The 18,674-nt window shown below is 43.4% G+C and overlaps 1 protein-coding gene across 3 annotated transcripts in view; it reads left to right on the plus strand.

Annotated features, from left to right (window-relative positions):
- SCYL3 (SCY1 like pseudokinase 3) overlaps positions 1 to 18,674 on the plus strand; it is a 44,659-nt gene that overhangs the window by 16,486 nt on the left and 9,499 nt on the right. For 2 of the 3 annotated variants that reach the window (XM_055419669.2, XM_088845482.1), the window contains exons 4-10: positions 1,496 to 1,609; positions 3,666 to 3,722; positions 4,816 to 4,918; positions 6,095 to 6,206; positions 8,562 to 8,639; positions 10,828 to 10,967; positions 11,627 to 11,811. In XM_055419669.2, coding sequence (XP_055275644.1) covers positions 1,496 to 1,609; positions 3,666 to 3,722; positions 4,816 to 4,918; positions 6,095 to 6,206; positions 8,562 to 8,639; positions 10,828 to 10,967; positions 11,627 to 11,811 — 789 coding nt within the window. The remainder of the gene's footprint in view (positions 1 to 1,495; positions 1,610 to 3,665; positions 3,723 to 4,815; positions 4,919 to 6,094; positions 6,207 to 8,561; positions 8,640 to 10,827; positions 10,968 to 11,626; positions 11,812 to 18,674) is intronic. The other variant, XM_055419670.2, reaches the window with a different exon arrangement.

Here is an 18,674-nt window from a genome sequence, read left to right on the forward strand (position 1 = left end):
TTAGTAACATCAGTGCTGGTGTGGACCATGTTTCTATTTGTTTTCAGGAATTTTTTTTTTTTTTTAATTGAAAGAAATGATCATTTCTTAGAAAGAGGCAGAGTTTTACACACCCTTTCCCATTCAAGTAGGTGGTGCCAAAGAGAGGCAGCCTCTTAATACCACGGCAGTATTTGCTATTATGGGGATAATGTGGTATTGTTTACTTGTGGTCTGTTTCTTAACAGTATTATTGAACTACTAGTTTCTTGATGGGATTTACATTCTGAAGTATAAAGGCCTATGGCAGCCTCCCAAGATTATAAAACACCAGTTACAGTTTAGAAGCACTTGTGTTTGACTCATCTTAATGTGTTTTTAAAATAATTTTTTCTGTTAATGGGAGATAGACTCTCCAAATATCACTTTTAATTTGTTGTCTCAAAAGTATTTCTAGGATACACATAAGTAGAATTATTAATGCTGCACTATGGTGGAATGTTTTCTCTGTTGAAAAAATGTTTGAATGCTGTAAAAAGTTTGAATAGTATGAGAGTGCAGACAAGGAAACAAGTCCCTGTCCTTGAAGCCAGGGCCCTGCTGCTTCTTGCCATAGATAACCTCGGTGATCAGTGTGTTAGGCCACAGATGCTCTTTGTGTGTCTTAAGCAAATATCTAAGTGTTTATTCACCTTTATTTTTCTCAAGCGGAAACACACCCTAATACTATTCTAAGCTTTCCTTTAAAAAAATATATACATACCTTGGAGTGTTTTGTATATAAAATGTGTACATATTGTTTCTGATGGGTGGAGTATTTAAAATGCACTTATCTACTGGAATAATTTCTGGTTTGAGAAAAAAACATACTTCATCCCCATTCTCGTTTTTTTCTTCCCTCATTTATTTGACTGTACTATTTTTTTTTACATAGTTTTAAATTTGTCTCTTCTGTGGTCTATGGGCTATTTCTGGTGGTCCTTATCATTCCATTTTCCTCTTCTTCAGGCAGAATTTTTTTAATGCCTACTGACAAGATTTCAGGTGAAGTGGATCTGGGTTCGTGATAGAATGTAGGTGGAAAGAATTTAGAGGAGAAAATGAATACAATAACCTTATGGGAGCAAAGATAAATTTTTCCTTTAAAGGCGTTTGAAGCACACTATGTAGGCTGAAAAGACTTGTAAATTTACCGATAAGGACACTTGTATCTCCCGACTCTAATGGAGATGGGGATGTACCATGTCTGTGCGGTGGCTTTTGTGTCTTTATTAACCTGCCTCACTGGGCAGGGGGAGATAAGCCTTTCCATTGTGTTTTTCATTTTTTCTTAACCTCATAATGCTTAAGTTGGCTCATTGAATTTGTCATTTCTTAAAGTTGTAGTTCCGTTTATTATGTCACAAGTAGGAAGACTTGCCATAATTCTTTTTTTGTTGGTGATGAGGTCTTAGTTTTCTAAAACTTCTACTCAGAAAATGGGAATGGCAATCTTCTTCCTGTTCTTTTTTCCCAGGGACACCTCACACACAACAATGTCTGTGTGTCGTCTGTGTTTGTGAGTGAAGATGGGCACTGGAAGCTGGGAGGAATGGAAACAGTCTGCAAAGTTCCTCAGGCCACGCCAGAGGTAAGCCAGGTGCCAGGCCCTCTGTCGCTCAGAGTCTGATAGCATTTTGGTGTGTGGTTCTCCCCTGGGGACTTCACTCCAGCAGTATTATGAGCTGAGGTGTGGAGACTTGACTTTTTTGTCAGTACTCACATTCACAGGGTTGTAGGATTTTACTGTCCAGAGGGGCTAGGCGTCATCTATTTTTCTCTCATTTTAGAGCGAAGGTATCTTGAGACTGGAAGAGGTAAAGTGGCTTGGTCAAATTTTCCATTAAATGCCCACTCTCTATGCTCCTGTGGTAACCTGCGCTTAGTTTTACCACTGAGTGTTTAATGCCTCATTGCCTCCACCTTTACCGGTGGCTGAGCTTCTTGAGGGAGATAGTGTTGTGTGTGTATCTTTATCCATCCACCTCAATAGGGCCTGGCACGTATTAGGCTCATTAGACATGTTCATTGAGCACTTGTTCGTGTTTTCCAGAGTCATACATTGTGTCCTAAGAGCTGGTGTCAGGGACTGTGCATCGTAACTCCTCGTGGGCTACGATATTCTGCCTGTGCTCCGTCTTATAATTTTGTCTGACAGAGGTCTACAAATTCCCCTCCTGAGTTGAGCAGTGTTACTGTTCTCTGTTTTGTTTCTTATTTCCATAATTTTGCATGTTGCCACTAGACTTAGCCTTTTAACACACACAAACACACACATCATGATTTCCTTACTGACGAGGGGGCTCCCTGCCTTCCTGGCTCCACCTCACACCCCTGTCCCTTATATGCAGGTTTCACGGGGGCCTTGCTGCACGTGTACCTTCAGGGGCTCTGGCTCAGCTCAAATGCTCCTTGCACCATGAAGACATTCCTCTGTTATTTCTGTCCCCGTTGACCCCTCTCTTCTCAGAAGTCGCTTCCAGCTAATCAGTATGCCAGCACAATGCCCTCTGTGGGTATGCCCCAGACTCTGTACCACGGTGCCCCAGGCCCTTCAGCAGCTCCTCCCAGCCTGCCTTCAGCTCCAGGTGCCACTCGGTTATTGAGCTCCACTCTGGTTGCATCCTGTTCCATGCAGCCTAGCGGGGTTCTCCTCCTTCACCCCCTTTCTTCCCCTGGACTCTGCAGGATGTGAGATGAGGCTGACGGCTCGCCGAAGTCTCGATCAGGCCAAGTCTCCTCTTTGTGAAGCCCTCCCCGAGTGCCCCCTGCCCAGCAAGAGCAGTCCTCCTCCTGGGCTTCCCAGGTGCTCAACCAGCGCAGGTTATCAAAGGTCTTAGTTTACATTTTAGGTCGTGTGCTCCTGGACGGGCACAGGGATTTATTGCATTCAATATGTATTGCTGGTGCCCTAGATGGCATTTGGAACATATGCGCTTTGAGAAATAATCTTTGATGAATCAGTGGATGGATGTTGTTCTGTGGAAGCTGGCTCTGTCTCTAGTTTGTAAGGTCCTCACGTATCTCATGTGTAACCAACTTACGACTGACTTGATTCAGAGAGCAGATTAATGATAGATTTGTCCTATGCTAGAGAAGCCTTTTATTAGTATCTCCGTAGGATGAGGGTCTTCCCTGGTGGCTCAGCTGGTGAAGAATCTACCTGCAATGTGGGAGACCTGGATTCAATCCCTGGGTTGGGAAGATCCCCTGGAGAAGGGAACAGTTACCCACTCCAGTATTATGGCCTGGAGAATTCCATGGAATTCCATGGTCCATGGGGTCACAAACAGTCGGAACTGACTGAGTGACTTTCGCTTTCATGTAGGATGAGAAAGAAGTATTTCTAATTTCCTTATAAATAAATCAGATATAGAGATGCCTCTGAACACCAGGGGGTGTCTGTTAAACCAGCTCAAAGGAAAAGGAAAGGGAAATTGATATTTATTTTCCACTAAGTCTTGTGCCATACAGGGCACTATATCTACATTTTTCAGTGATGAAGATTTTTAATTTATGTATTTAGCCTGTAGCATTGGTTTGAAGGTTTCATTGCTGTTGATTGCTCTTTGCTTTTGTAACTTGATGTAAGAGATTGATTCACCAAACATATGCTTGAATTACTTTCCTTAATTTATTTCTCTTAGTTTCTGAGGAGTATTCGGTCAGTGAGAGACCCAGCATCTATTCCTCCTGAAGAGATGGTAAGATGATACACTTGAGATGTCACGAAGGCTTCTTTATGTAACTGAGTATGAAACTTAAAAAAAAAACAAAACAAAAACCTTTCCTCTGCCCACCTCTTTGCTAAGTCATAGATACTTCCGAATTCCTCTGTCCTTGAAGGCTTCTGAGACTGATCATGCCGTCACAGCAGAGAGCCTTTTCTCTTGAAACTCAGCTTACGTTTTGGTCATGTAGACACCTGTGATAGTGCTGAAAGATAAAAGGTACCTCGGTGTGGCAGAGTGGCGGTGTCATAGCCATTTCATGAGCCTTTGCACCTTTGTGGAAGCCATGAGAGTTGAGGAAATAAGAGCCCAGCCCCTTCCTGTGCTTCACCCAAGCTGGTCATCTGCCTGTCTGCTGTTAGTTGGGATTCCAAGATGTGAGGAAGAGTGGTATGAATATTATGGTGCTGGTAAAAAAAGATAATATTTAACAATAAATTCAAAAGCACTTGTTCTTTCTAAATTTGTCCTTAACCACTATAGACTTTGATCCCTGAAGACATATTTAGTGTGCTTTGCAGGAAACACAAACCCAACAAAAAACTTAAGTATCAACCTAGGACTTGAAATAATTCATGTTTATTCAAAGCAGTACTGTGTGTATTTACTAGTGTCTTTCAAACCAACGATTTGTAGGTTTTGAATCAATTTAGGGGTCCTGACTGGCATTTTAAGGGAGAAAAATAAGGGAATAAATAGACTCACCGGACATCTTAGGGAGCAAAGCTAAGAACTGTTTTATGAAACTTTTGTTTTTGTTATGTACTTACACATATATGTGCATATAATGCTGCTGATCATTTTTTTTACTCCAGTTTATAGTCAGAAATATTTCTGAAAGCCACAAACATATATTATGTCCTTTCCCCCCTCCTTATTTAATATTATTAATATCTTTGATAAATTCTATTCACTGATCATTTTAAGAGCTTATAAATTTGTGTGCGATACTGTGTATTTAACTTTGGATACACTAAACGCAGAAATGGGAGAAAGTACTTCAGAGAAGATTAGGAATGGTTTCTAAAGCAGATCCTCTGGTTGTAATGGTCTTTACTGCTTTTAGTCTCCAGAATTCACGACTCTACCAGCGTCCCACGGACACGCCCGGGATGCCTATTCTTTTGGGACACTGGTGGAAAGTTTGCTCACAGTCTTAAGTGAACAGGGTGAGTTGGACTTGTGCTATCTGCATCCACAGAATTAGTGGGACAGCCATCCATGGTGGATGCTGCGGTGTTTGATCGTAGTAAGGAACTGTTGCTTACCAAGTAACTTTGTGCAGGGCAGATCGTAATAGCAGTGAGGGCAGAAGCTTTGGGTTTCTTTACTTTGAATAGTTAAAAGAATTTTAAGTAGGAAGCACTTGGAACTATGACTTTGGGTATCTTATATTATGATCTTATTGATTGGTACTGTATTTATGGTCTAAAGACTATTCCTTATCAAACCAGCCTATAAATAAATGAATGGTGCTGTTGATGTGTATGTAGTGATCTGAGGATAAGATTCAGAGATTTTTAAATTAATTTCTAAATTAACATTTCTTTATCTTGATTCTTTCGAAGTCCTTTCGATTTTTTTTTTTTGGTCATGATTTCATTCACTCATTACTTTTTCCTTTGGTTGGCCCTTAAAGGCCAGGCTACTGAGCACATAGTTCTCTGAGTTCTCTGGCCTCATGCTTGACAGCCCGCTGCACTCTCCTCCAGGCCTTCAGATGTCCATCCTTTATGTGTATTGGGGTCTGTATACATTAAGCCCCTTTACAGCCTGTATCTCATGTTACTGCAGCTTTGTGCAGTTCTAATGCAGTTTCTTCTGTCTGGTTCATTCCATCCTCTGAAGTTACAAGCACCATTCAGTCATCAGCTCTGAGCTGTCCCAGCCTAAACATTTGAGAATTAAGCTCTAGGACATCCTTTGTGGGTGATGAACTCACTGCTCTTCACTGTGTCTAGCACGGTGGCAATTATGTACCATCCTTGAGAGGAAATATAGTCCTTCAAATAACTTCCTGTGTTTTGAGGGTTAGGAGACTTGATTGAAAAGGCCCTCAAACCTGCCACTTACTAAGCTTCCTCCTCTAGGCCTGAGCTGAGTTAAGCTGAGAGTCAGGAAAGGTGGGGGCCTCCAAGGGGAGCAGAGGGGTGGACGTGTTGGCAGGATGATTTTCTCCACCTGCCAAGGAGTTTGACTTCAGGCAGGCAGGGAGCTGTTCAGCAGCAGCCAGGGCTCTGTTTGGGCTTTTTCCAGGTTGGTTTTTGCGCCCGTCAGCCTCCAGCTGTAGAGGTCCTAACAGGAGGGAGGAGGCAGTGGGAACTAACTGTCGCTCTGGGTTTCAGTTTCAGCGGATATTCTCTCCAGCTTTCAACAGACCTTGCACTCAGCCCTGCTGAGTCCCAGCCCGCACTGCCGGCCAGCGCTCTGCACCCTCCTGTGCCATGACTTCTTCAGGTGAGGCGCCCGGTGCGGCGCGCTGCCTGCCCCCGCCTGCTGTCCTGTGGGCCACACTCCTGCGGTGGGGTTCGGAGGACCGAGCGATGCAGGCCCTTTTGCTGCTGCTGCTGTTGTCCTTCAGTATTAGGAGAGAGTGAGTCATGTCCACGTGGGAAATAGAGGGAGAAATGATAATTGCCTCTCACGTTCCTCTCACAGATAGGAAGTTCTAGGAACCCTTCACCGTGGACGCCTGGGTCTAGACATTATCACTGGATTCCTTAGGACTTCTGTGAACGTGAAGAAGCTAGGCTGTGTCCAGTGGTGTAGGGTTGGAGAAGTTAATAGAGGAACTGAATGTTAACACAGTCTCTCTGTTTTGCTGACATTGTATTATTTATACTAGTTTGTTATTGTTGAATTTTACTTGTTGGTGGGGGATGGGCGTGGAAATGAGCTTATTTTTCTTCAGGCAGGCGGAAGATTGTTTTCTTTGTTTAGTAATTCGTGATGAAAGAGCAAAGAAGTCAATTTAGAGGGAGGGCACAGTATAGCTGTCAATACTGTCGCTGGATTCAGAGAGATTTTTGAACCTCTCTTCAAGGTTAGTTTTAATTATGTGTCCTTTGTTTTTTAAATTTCCGTGTCTGCAGAACTTCTGCACGGGTTAACTCTTCATTCATAACTTTTATTAGCAAAATCAAACCCGTGTCAGTTGTGAAACTAAAAATCCTTGTGTGTTTGCAGTCGGAAAGCCTGAGAGAAATCAGAGTGAAGGGATAGCTGATATTATCCCTAGAGGGGGAAAATTTCCTCTAAGATAGGATGAGATATGTCATTAAACACAGCAGAGTGGGTATTTTCCTTGTGGTTACATGGGCTTTGTTACTTATGTTCCAAAGAGCTATTCAAACCTTTCCCATTATGAGTCCTTTAACGAAGTTATCTCCATGTGTTTTGGGGGGGATGTTTCAGACTGATAGACTCTCTGCGGAGAAGAATCCCTTACAGTAAATAGATTCCCTCATCACTGTGTGTGGTAGGAGTTCTTTAGTACGACTTTTGGATGAAACAGAGGGGAGAGGAAGGGGACATAGGTATACCTATGGCTAATTCGTGTTGATGTTTGGCAGAAACCAACACAGCATTGTAAAGTTGAATTGAATTATCCTTCAATTAAAAAAAAAAAAAAAACAGGAGACGGAAGGTAGAACTACACACCAGCTCCCTCTTTCATAAATTGTTAGATGAGAGAGGATTTTGCCCCTGGGGGGATTGTTGCCCGTGAGGGGAAAGCCCAGCCAGGGACAGGGGGAGGAGGCAGGGCCGGAGCTCCTGCCAAGGCAGTCAAGCCATCTGATTTTACACTCTGCTGCTGCTGCTAAGTCGCTTCAGTTGTGTCCGACCATGTGCAACTCCATAGAGGGCAGCCCACCAGGCTCCCCCGTCCCTGGGATTCTCCAGGGAAGAACACTGGAGTGGGTTGCCATTTCCTTCTCCAATGCATGAAAGCGAAAAGTGAAAGGGAAGTCGCTCAGTCGTGTCCGACTCATAGCGACCCCATGTACTGCAGCCTACCAGGCTTCTCCATCCATGGGATTTTCCAGGCAAGAGTACTGGAGTGGGGTGCCATTTTACACTCTGGTCAAGGCATTTGTGCTCCTTCTGCCAAGCCAGAGGGAAACAGGTACAAAGGTGAAGTGTGGAGACCCAGGAGAGGAGGTCAGCCCTGCTGGTGGGGGCTGCTGGCTACTGCTAAAGCCTCCCTCCCAGGGGCCACGTTTGCTTGGAGCTGAGCTGGCTTTGGGACTGTCTGGAGGTCCTGCAGAAAACCACCCACTCTTGTCACCCTCTCCCTGCCTGGCTGGAAAAGTCACCACACAACTTAAAACAGGCGAAATGAGAAGATCCCTGTGACTTGTACCAGAAATGCCTCTTTCTTCAACCCTCTTTAATAGTTATTACTTTCCCAGAGGAGACTTGAGAATCAGCAACTGTTCTGTAATGGTAAAAGCATTTCTCCGAGGACATTTCATGTAACCACATCCTATTACAACAAAATGTTTGGATGATTATGATGATTTTATTAAAACCACAGCATTTGTTCGCGTTTGTGTATGCACACATGTGTGTGGTTAAGCATGTTACTCTTCACAGATCTCTTTGATATTCTTAAAATATTAAATTCCCTATGGGCCTCTCCTATAGCACTTGTCTTCTAAGCTACTTAGTTATGGTAGAATCTTCCACGTGGTCAAGGGAGAGGGTCTTTGTTGGGTAGTATTATCGTGTGGTCTGCGGTTATGGCTTTGATATTTAATGTGCCTTCTTTAATCTGTTGTCCTGCATTTTTTTTTTCTTTTTGGCATTTAGGAATGATTTTCTAGAAGTTGTAAATTTCTTGAAAAGTTTAACATTGAAGAGCGAAGAGGAAAAAACTGAATTTTTCAAGTAAGTTCAGAAAATTCAGGCCTTAAAATTTAGTAACTTGGATTAAGTCCATGTAATCACTTCAGGTGTCCTAGAGAAGACGAGTCTGTCATTGGGTTTCTTAGACAGAGTTCAGTGACATTTCTTCTATGTCAGGCTCTCTGCTAGACCCTGGGATGTATAGTTCTGGTGAAGGAAACAGATACAGACTGATAATCCTTAGACAGTAGTGGAGCTTGAGGGGCATGTCCTGAGAACACAGAGGACGGGGCGGGGAGGAGGAGGTTAGAGAAAAGCTCTTCTGGGCAGAGAGGCAATGTGAAGCAGGGCACAAAGGCGAAACGCAGTAGGTCTTGTGTGTGGAGTGACGACCTCTTGAGTCCTGCTGGAGGGGGTAGGGCAGGCACCCTCGGATGTAGCCAAGAGGAGCATTGACGCTACTGGTAAGTGGTGGGCTTCAGGCCTTGAAACTGTCAAAGGAGTGAAAACAGGCTGTGAGACGGATGACTCTTACCTTGGGTGGATTACTCTGCTTTCTACGGAGGGGGCACAGCTTTACTTCATGTAAGGTTTGGGTTGGTTGGCAGACCATGGCAGGCCAGCAGTAGATGGGAGGCCTCATGTAAGGGCAGCAATGGTACAGTGAAGACACAGATAAGAAATATTAAAACAAACACTGGCAAGCTTTAGCGATTATCACTAAATGAGCTGGAAAATACTGGAGGGAAGACATAGGATCTGGTGTCCTTGTTGGTTGGAAGTGGCTGTGGGCCTCCAGGTAGAGATGGACATGGGCCTGCATCTCAGGAGAGAAGTCTGATGAGGATGAGCTGGAGGTGAATATTAAGGTTCATTAGCCTGTAGTCATTGACATTTTCCCGGAGAAAGTGGGTAGCATGAAAAGGACTTGGGGCACCCAGCTTGTCAGGGGCCTGGTGGGGAAGGAGTGGCTGACAAGTGAGGCAGAAGCAGTGGTTAGGGGAGATTCAGAGAGAAACAGGAGGGCTGGTATTCCAAACGGTAGAGAATTTGAGAAAGATAGTGATCCCTTTGCCATCAAGAGAGCTTTTGTAACCTTGTCTTAGAAAAAGCCATTTCAGCAGAGAGAATCAAACTGCTGTGAATTGAAATGTGAGCAGAAGGTGAAAACAGGGACTTTGGGTAAAACCTGAAAAGCTTGGAGGAGAGGAGCATGGATTTGCTACTGAGTTGCTAAGCGAGTCAAGTAAGGCTGTTTTTAAGGCTGGAAAAGATGGGAGCATGTCTTTAGACTCACAGAATGGAGCTGGTGGGAGTGAGGGAGGAACTGAAACCCCCCTTGTGCTGGGGGGCTGTTGTCCTCTGGCCCTGGGGTAGAAGGGGATGTTGGAGCGATGGCCTTACATAAGAGGAATCCCTCACATCCTTGGTACCTGGAAATCATTCTGGCCGTGGACCTGTTTGTGGATGGTGGCTGAGGGGCTTGAAGGAGGTAATGCTTGGTATGGTCTGTTTCCTGATTAGGTCGGAGGCAAGATACTTGCTCAGGGTGCTTGTCTGGTGGCATGTTATTACTGTTAATACCTGATGTCTGTGTATTTCTTAACAAAGTGCTTGTACTTAGCTTCTAACAAAAGCCAGTGTTTTGTTTACCATAGAAACTTTAAGTAATGTAATATCCTGTGTGTGTTCAAATGGGCTTCCCTGGTGGCTCAGACAGTAAAGAATCTGCCTGCAATGCTGGAGACCTGGGTTCGATCCCTGGGTCAGGAAGATCCCCTGGAGAAGGAAATGGCAACCCATTCCAGTATTCTTGCCTGGAGAATTCCATGAACTGAGGAGCCTGGTGGACTGCAGTCCATGGGGTCACAAAGAGTTGGACATGACTGAGCGACTAAGCATACACATGTGTTTTCAATTTGAGAAAGTACCTTTTATTGACTAGAAAGACTCTGGCTTATTAGGGGGTAAAGAGGACACTCTTGCTATTATTAATGAGGGGCAATTTGTTGAAAAAAAATTCCTAGCTTGGATTGGAGGTTGTCTGTGTACTGACTAGCTGGCGTTGGCTGACACCTTCTGTGTTTTTCTTAAATATCTGGGGACCCACCTGTTCAGTTTCCCTAGCCACGCTTCAGATGCATCACTTCGAGATGTGGGCTAAGGCTGCGCGAGCCTCAACTGCAAGTAAGCTGCTTCAGTGTCCCAGGCGTTCCTTCTTTGCCCCCAGATTCCTGCTGGACAGAGTCAGCTGCCTGTCAGAGGAATTAATAGCCTCACGGTTGGTGCCTCTTCTGCTTAACCAGCTGGTGTTTGCAGAGCCAGTAGCTGTTAAGAGTTTTCTTCCTTATCTCCTCGGCCCTAAAAAAGGTGAATTTTTTTCCAAAGTATTCTTGGTAATTATAGAGTTTGGGAATTATTCGTCCCCATTTAAACAGTGCGTCCTTACTGTGTGGTGATCTGAATGACCTGGAGAGCTTTTTCTAAATTTGCCTGTGTCTGGCCCCCTAAAAATTGGGGTTAGGGTTAGGGACAGAGGGAGGACAGGTGAATACATATTTTCAAAGGTCTCCAAATGGTTCTGATGCCTATTTCTGTTGAAGGACCTTCCTTAACTGCTCAGAAGAGAGGACCAGCTCCTGTTGTAGCATTTAACACTTCCTGGCTTTGCAGGAAAAATTGCAACAATATCAGTTAGAATCTAGTATATGAAATTTCTCCTGGATTAGACATGAATGTATTAATACAGAGAGCTATCCACTCAGAATTATATTAAAACTTAAGCTTTCTTTGCAGTACATTAAGTATGATAAGAGTGTTTCAGAAACACTCCTACAAGGTGGAGTGTACTTAAAAGAGTTAAGCCTTGAGTAATACAGGGTCAAAGAAGCACTTGCCTTTGGTTTGGGACATAAGAATTTCGAAAAGTACTTGGGATTGTGTGTGAAGTCCAGGGCTCGGTTTACGCACTCAGCTTCATGCTCCTTTCACTGAAGTGATGATTTTTTTCCTGTCTGATCTGGGGGAAGACAACACGCACGGAGAAACCCCCTGCCTCCTCTCACCAGCCCTGTTCCAGGCGCGGGTGGTCCCTGTGCTGCTGCGGCTGTTCGAGGTGCACGAGGAGCACGTGCGTGTGGTGCTGCTGTCCCACCTGGAGGCCTACGTGGAGCACTTCACGCAGGAGCAGCTGAAGAAGGTCATCCTGCCCCAGGTAGGGGTGGGCGGGCCAGCGGGCGGGCGCCCACGGAGTCATCCAGGGGGTTGGGCTGGAAGGAAGAGGGGGCTTGGGGGCATTTGGGTAAGAGCTGAGAAGGCCTGAGACAGCATTTCGATGAGAAAGCCTCCTGGAACCCAAAGGGCGGACACGAAAACTACATTTCCAGGCCAGTCACCCAGGCAAAGCGGTTAAACCAGCATATTTAGTCTTCACTTCTTTATAACCAGAAACCTGTAATTCTGCTTGCTAATTCTTTGGAGGAAAATTGACAAGGTTTGTTTGTGGGATGCTTTGTGAAGAGAAACTGCATGTGTCATAATTAACTTACTATAAAATAATTAGAATGTAGCTGAGAGGAAAGGAGATGGTTCTTGTCCGTGGTTTTTAGCCCGTTGATCCACCACCAGGGCTCCTGTTACCTTTGCCCACTCTGGGCCTCCGGGTTTGTATTGGTTTCCTGTGACTGATGGAACAAACTACTACAACCTGCGTGGCTTAAATAATGGAAATCTATTCTCTTGTCATTCTGGAGGCCAGAAACCCCCAGTCAGGGTGTCCACTGGGCCCCCTCTGAAGGCGCTGGGGGAGAGTTATTCCTTGACCTCCTCCCAGCTTCTGGTAGCCCTTTGCCATTTCTGGGCTTGTCGCTGTGTTGCTTCAGTTTCTGCTTTTGTTGGCACATGGCCTTTTTATAAGGACACTGATCACTGGATTTAAGGTCCACTCTAACCCAGTATGACCTCATTTAAGGTCATGTTCTGGGTGGGCATGAATTCTGGGGAGACACTGTTCAACTCAGTATGAGGTTTGGAAAGATTTTGTCTGTTTTTCTATGAGATTCATTTATTTAAAGATGGTAAGACCTGGTTTCAGGCCAGTTCTTATGCCTAAGTACTGGGACCATAGAGGTGTGTAACACACTCCCTGCTTTCAAGAAGTGAGAAGATGGGAGATAATGAATAGTTGTTACCTGTGTAGCAGACTGCCCCAAAACTACTTAGTATCTTGACACGACAGTCATTTTATTGATTTACGTTTTGGTTTATTTGGCTGCGTTGGGTCTCAGTCGCAGCATGAGGGCTCTGGAGCTGTGGTGCACGCTCTTGGTTGCCCCACGGCATGTGGGATCTTAGTTCTCCAACCAGAAATCAAACCTGTGTCCCCTGCCTTGCAAAGTAGATTCTTAATCGCTGGACCACCAGGGAAGTCTCACAACACTTTATTAATTCTCGTAATTCTTTGGATTGACTGAGCTCAGCTTGTGGGTTCTGTTGTTCCACATGATGTCAGTGGAGGCAACAGTCATCTGGGGCCCCAGAACACATCCACACAGCTCCTTGGCACCTTGGAGGGGAGGGCGGAAAAGCCAGGCTTATCTGGGGCTCTCTCTCCACAAAGTCTCCAGACATCTCAGGGCCCTTGTTCCCCCATGTGACATCTCCACATGATTTCCCTAGCAGGGTCGGCGGACTTCTTACATGGCCGCCCAAGGTGACCACAAGAGCCCAAGCAGCCTTCCTAAGGCAGAGATTGGGAACTGACCCCATCACTTCAGTCACATCCTCTTGACTGAAGTGAGTCACAGAAGCCAGGCCAGGTCCCCTGCGGGGCGGCTGTGTCCAAGGCCGTAGACACTGGGGCGGGCTCTGCAGCCTAGCTGCTCTAGCACTTTGTGTGCACGTCTACAGCAGCAGTTGTCACAGCCTGCAGCTGCTTTGTGTCTGAGAGTGTAGATGAGGAGCGAAGCACTCTAACTCTGAAACAGTAATGGAAACAGGAACCATTACAGTCAGCACATTTTTGCCAGTCAGAAATAAGTTTGTTAATTCCTGTAGCAAAAAAATTCGTGCTTCAGATTCAACGAACTCTTGGAAAGCATTTTTTGTGTCCTGCTGGTTGGGGAAACATTTTCTCTGCAAAAGAGTTGCCGAGGTGCTTCAAGAAGTGGTAGTCGGTTGGTGAGAGGTCAGGTGAGGCAAAACTTTGTGGCCCAATTCATTCAGCTTCTCAAGCATTGGATTGTGTGCCGTATGGTTGAGCACTGCTGCAGAGAATCGGGCCCAATCTATTGACCAGTGCCAGCGCAGGTGTTGACGTTTTCATTGCATCTCATCGGTTTGCTGAGCGTACTTCTCAGATGTAATGATTTTGCTGGGATTCAGAAAGCTGTAGTGGGTCAGACTAGCAGCAGACCACCAAACAGTAACTGTGACCCCTTTTTTGGTAAGTTTGACTTTGGGAAGTGTTTTGGAGCTTCTGCTCAGTCCAGCTCCTGGACTTACATGGTCTTCACTGGTTGTCCTATAAAATCCACTTTATGTTGCACATCACAGTCCAGTTGAGAAATGAGTCATTGTTGTTGGATAGGATAAAAGAATGTGACACTTCAAAATGACCATTTTTTTTATTTTTGGTCAGCTCATGAGGCACCCATTTATTGAGCTTTTTCACCTTTCCAATTTGCTTCAAATGCCGAAGGACTGTAGAATGATTGACGTTGAGTTCTTGGGCAACTTCTTGTGGAGTTGTAAGAGGATCAGCTTCAATGATGCTCTCAGTTCATTGTTGTCAACTTCTGTGGCTGGCCACTATGCTCCTCACCGCCAAGACTCGTCTCCTGTGCAGAACTTCTTGAACCACCACTGCACTGTACATTCATTAGCAGTTCCTGGGCCAAATGGATTTGCTGATGTTACAAGTTGTCTCTTGCTTCTTGACCCGTTTTGAACTCAAATAAGAAAATCGCTCGAATTTGCTTTTGTGTCTAACGTCATTTCCATAGTCTAAAATACATATAAACAACAAGTAATAATAATTAGCAAAAAACATAAAGCAAGAAATGTGCATCAAAATGATGTGTGACATAACCACACTTACAAGAATCTATTCTAGTCTCAAATGGAAAAGTTCAGCAGTGCAAACCTGTGATTACTTTTGCACCAACCTGTTAACAAGTAGATATTCAGTACGTGGAAAGCAGTGAAAACTCTCAGTGGAGTTACTTCCCCTGGAGAGGAATAACTTAGCTGATTTCTGATGTTCACTTGGGTGGCAGCGTGGAAGATGGACTATAGCAAGGAGGTTCAATGAGGGTATTATTAGAATAGTCCTGCTAAGAGATGACAAGGACTGGGGAAAACATGGTGGCAGGGGTTAAGGGTAGAAGGGGGAGGACTCAGTTTTTCACTAAATGGGAGAGTTTTGAGGATGACTGTTGGGTTTTTGGCCTGGGTGGTTTCTTATGATTACCATAATTAGCTGACAGAATTCTAACCATGATTTAGTTTATTTGTACAGCTGCGTTTTGAGACAGTGCCTGGTTTGTTAGCATTGGGCCTGATACTTCTTTTTGAGTCCTGTTGGAAACCTTTATCTTAGGTAAATGAGGAAACTGGACCAGAAAAATTAAACGATTAATTGGCTAAGTCATATTGAGAATTCCCAGCAGAGATTGGACCAGAACCCAGGATTCCTGAACCCATGATGCCCCCTCAACCAGGCAGTCCGGTTCATCCTGGCCTTGTGTCTGACTGGTGCAGACACTTTGCCTCTGTCTTTCTTCTATACATGTTTGCCAATTCAGAGCAAAACCTCTCCTGATAGCGCCATGTGAATGTCTTAATCAAGGTTCTTCTGCTTGCCAGTAACTGAAACCCACTTAAATGGGCTAAAGCCCACAAGAGGGACTTTAATCAAAGGATGTCAGTCTACCTAAGAGGGAAATCAAGTGCAGCTGGGACTCAGCCATATGGTCTTCATTCCTTTCCTTTCTCTTTACATCCATTCACGTTTGACTTTTGAAGACCAGCTTTTGTTATTTGGTATACACACGGCCAAGCGTAGTTGCCCCATAGTTTTCGAGTTTACTGTCCTCCTTTTAAGCAAACCAGAGATAACCAGTTTCTCTAAATTCCAGTTTTTATTACTGGGAAAGAGATCATAATTGGCTCAGTTTGGGACAGGTTGTTATATGCATCAGATATAAAAAAGGCTTTCACAGTCCTTTTCTTGTGTATTAAGGTAAGAGGTGAAGGACACAGCTTTTAGTTACCTAGATGAGTGTTTCAAGTGTGCTCTGCAGAACATTGCCTGTCCATGACTGTTTGTTATGGTTCTGCTGCATTGAGCTGAGTACAGATACGGAAAATTAACATTTAACATCTTTTTTTTAAGTTGAGGTATATTATGGACGTGTAGTTTCAGGTATACAGGAGAATGATTTGATATGTGTATATACTGCATCAGATGATCACAATAAGCTTAGTTACCATGTGTCACCATAGTTATGAAATTTCTCATGATGAAACTTTAAAAAATATTGTGACTTTGAAACACGCAATACAGTATTATAACCTATAGTCACTATGCTATACATTGTATCTCCATGACCTTTTTATTTTGTAATGTAGTATGTACCTCTTGACCCACTTTATTTCCTCTCTACCTCCTCTCTTCCACCTGGCAACCACTAATCTGTTCTCTGTATCTGTGTTCTTGTTTGTCCTCTGCCCTACCCCCACCACACACACACACGTATAAGTGAGCATTTGTCTTTCTGTGTCTGATTATTTCCCTTAGCATAGCATAATGCCCTCCAGGTCCATCCATGCTGTTGCAAGTGGCAAGATTTTATTCTTTTTGTATGCTGAAGAATCTTCCTGTGTGCATACTACATTTTCTTTATCCATTCATTCATCAATAGATACTTTGATGTAAATAATCCTGCAGTGAATATGGGAGTGCATATGCCTTTTTGAGTTAGAAAGGTTTTTCCTCAAATAAACACCCAGAAGTAGAATCACTGGATGATATGGTCATCCCATTTTTAATTTCTTGATGAACATCTATACTGTTTTCCATAGTGGCTGTCCCCATTATGAAAATCCCCACCAGCAGCACACAAGGGTTCCCTTTGCTCCACATCGTCTTCATCCCGATTCTTGTCTTCTTGATCATAGCCATTCGAACAGGTGTGCAGTGCTATCTCATTGTGGTTTCGATTTGTATTTCCCTGATGTTTAGTGATCTTGAGCATCTTTTCGTGTTTACCTCATGACCATCTTTATGTCATCTTTGGGAAAACATCTATTCATGTCTTCAACTTAGTTTTTAATCAAATTGTGTTTGCCTTTGAGCTGTATGAGTTTTTTTTTTCTATATTTTGGATGTTAGCCTCTTATTAGATCTATGATTTGCACATATTTTCTCCCATTCAGTAGATTATCTTTTTACTTTGTTGATGGTTTCCTTTGCTGTGCAGAAGCTGTTTAGTTTGACGTAGTCCCACTTCTTTGTTTTGGATTTTGTAACCTTTGCTTTTGGTGTCAGATCCAAAAACTCTCACCAAGGCTGGTGTCAAAAAGCTTACTGCCTGTGTTTTTTTCTAAAAAGTTCTATCATTTCAGGTCTTACATTTACATCCTTAATCCATTTTAACTTAATGTGTTATAAGACAGTTGCCCAGTTTTCTCAACACTTTATTGAATAGACTGTCCTTTCTGCATTGTGTATTCTGGGCTATTTCTGTCATAAATTAATTGACCATATATGTATAGGTTATTTCTAGGCTATTTTGTTCCATTGACCTATGTGTCTGTTTTATGCCAATACTATACTGTTTTACTGTATCTTTGTAATATGGTTTGAAATTAAGGAGTGTGAGGCTTCCAGCTTTGTTCTTCTTTCTGAAGGTTACTTTGGCTATTCAGTCTTTTGTGGTTTCATACAAATTTTAGGATTGTTTATTCTAATTCTGTGAATAATGTCATTGGAATTTTGATAGGGATTGCATTGGGTCTGTAGATTGCTTAGGGAACTATGGGCAGTTTATTAACAATACTAATTCTTCCAATCCATGACACAGAATATCTTTCCATTTATTTATGTCTTCTTCAGTTTCTTTCATCAGTGTCTTGTAGTCTTCAGTGTAGAGGTCTTCCACTTCCTTGGTTAAATTTATTTCTGTGTATTTTATTCTTTGATGCAGTTGTAAATGGGAGTATTTTTTCTTTTTCTGACAATCCATTATTAGTGTATAGAAATGCTACAGATTTATGTATATTGTGTATACTTTTACAGTACTTCTTATTTTATGATTTAAATGTCTTCGCCTCCCCCTCCCCCATCCTTGCTTAATTGCTGTGGCTAGGGTTTCCAATACTGTGTTGGCAACAGTAGGCATCCTTGGCGTGTTCCTCATCTCAGAGGGAAGACTTTTCAGCTTTTCAGTGTAATGTTAAGTGTAGGCTTGTCATATATGGCCTTTATTGTATTGAGGTATGTTTCCTCTATAGCCATTTTGTTGAGAGTTTTTATCATAAACAGATATTGAATTTTGTCAGATACTTTTTCTGTGTTCATTGAGATGATCATATGATTTTTATCCTTCATTTTGTTAATGTAGTGTATTACATTGATTTGTGGATGTTCCACCATCCTGGCATCACTAGAAGAAAATTCCACTTGATCGTGGTATATGATCCTTTTAATGTATTGTTGAATTTGTTTTCTAATTTTGTTGAGGATTTTGGCATCTTATATTCACCAGGGAATATACAGTTCAGTTCAGTCGCTCAGTCATGTCTGACTCTTTGCAACCCCACCATGGACTGCATTACACGCCAGACTTCCCTGTCCATCAACAACTCCCAGAGCTTGCTCAAACTTATCATGTCCATCAAGTTGGTGATGCCATCCAGCCATCTCATCCTCTGTCGTCCCCTTCTCCTCCCACCTTCAATCTTTCCCAGCATCAGGGTCTTTTCCAGTGAGTCAGTTCTTCACATCAGGTGGCCAAAGTATTAGAGCTTCAGCTTTAGCATCAGTCCTTCCAATGAATATTCAGGACTGATTTCCCT

This window comes from Moschus berezovskii, chromosome 17 (genome assembly GCF_049115385.1).
Source record: "Moschus berezovskii isolate FMDL1 chromosome 17, NW_MosBer_1.0, whole genome shotgun sequence".
NCBI classification, from domain to species: domain Eukaryota; kingdom Metazoa; phylum Chordata; class Mammalia; order Artiodactyla; family Moschidae; genus Moschus; species Moschus berezovskii.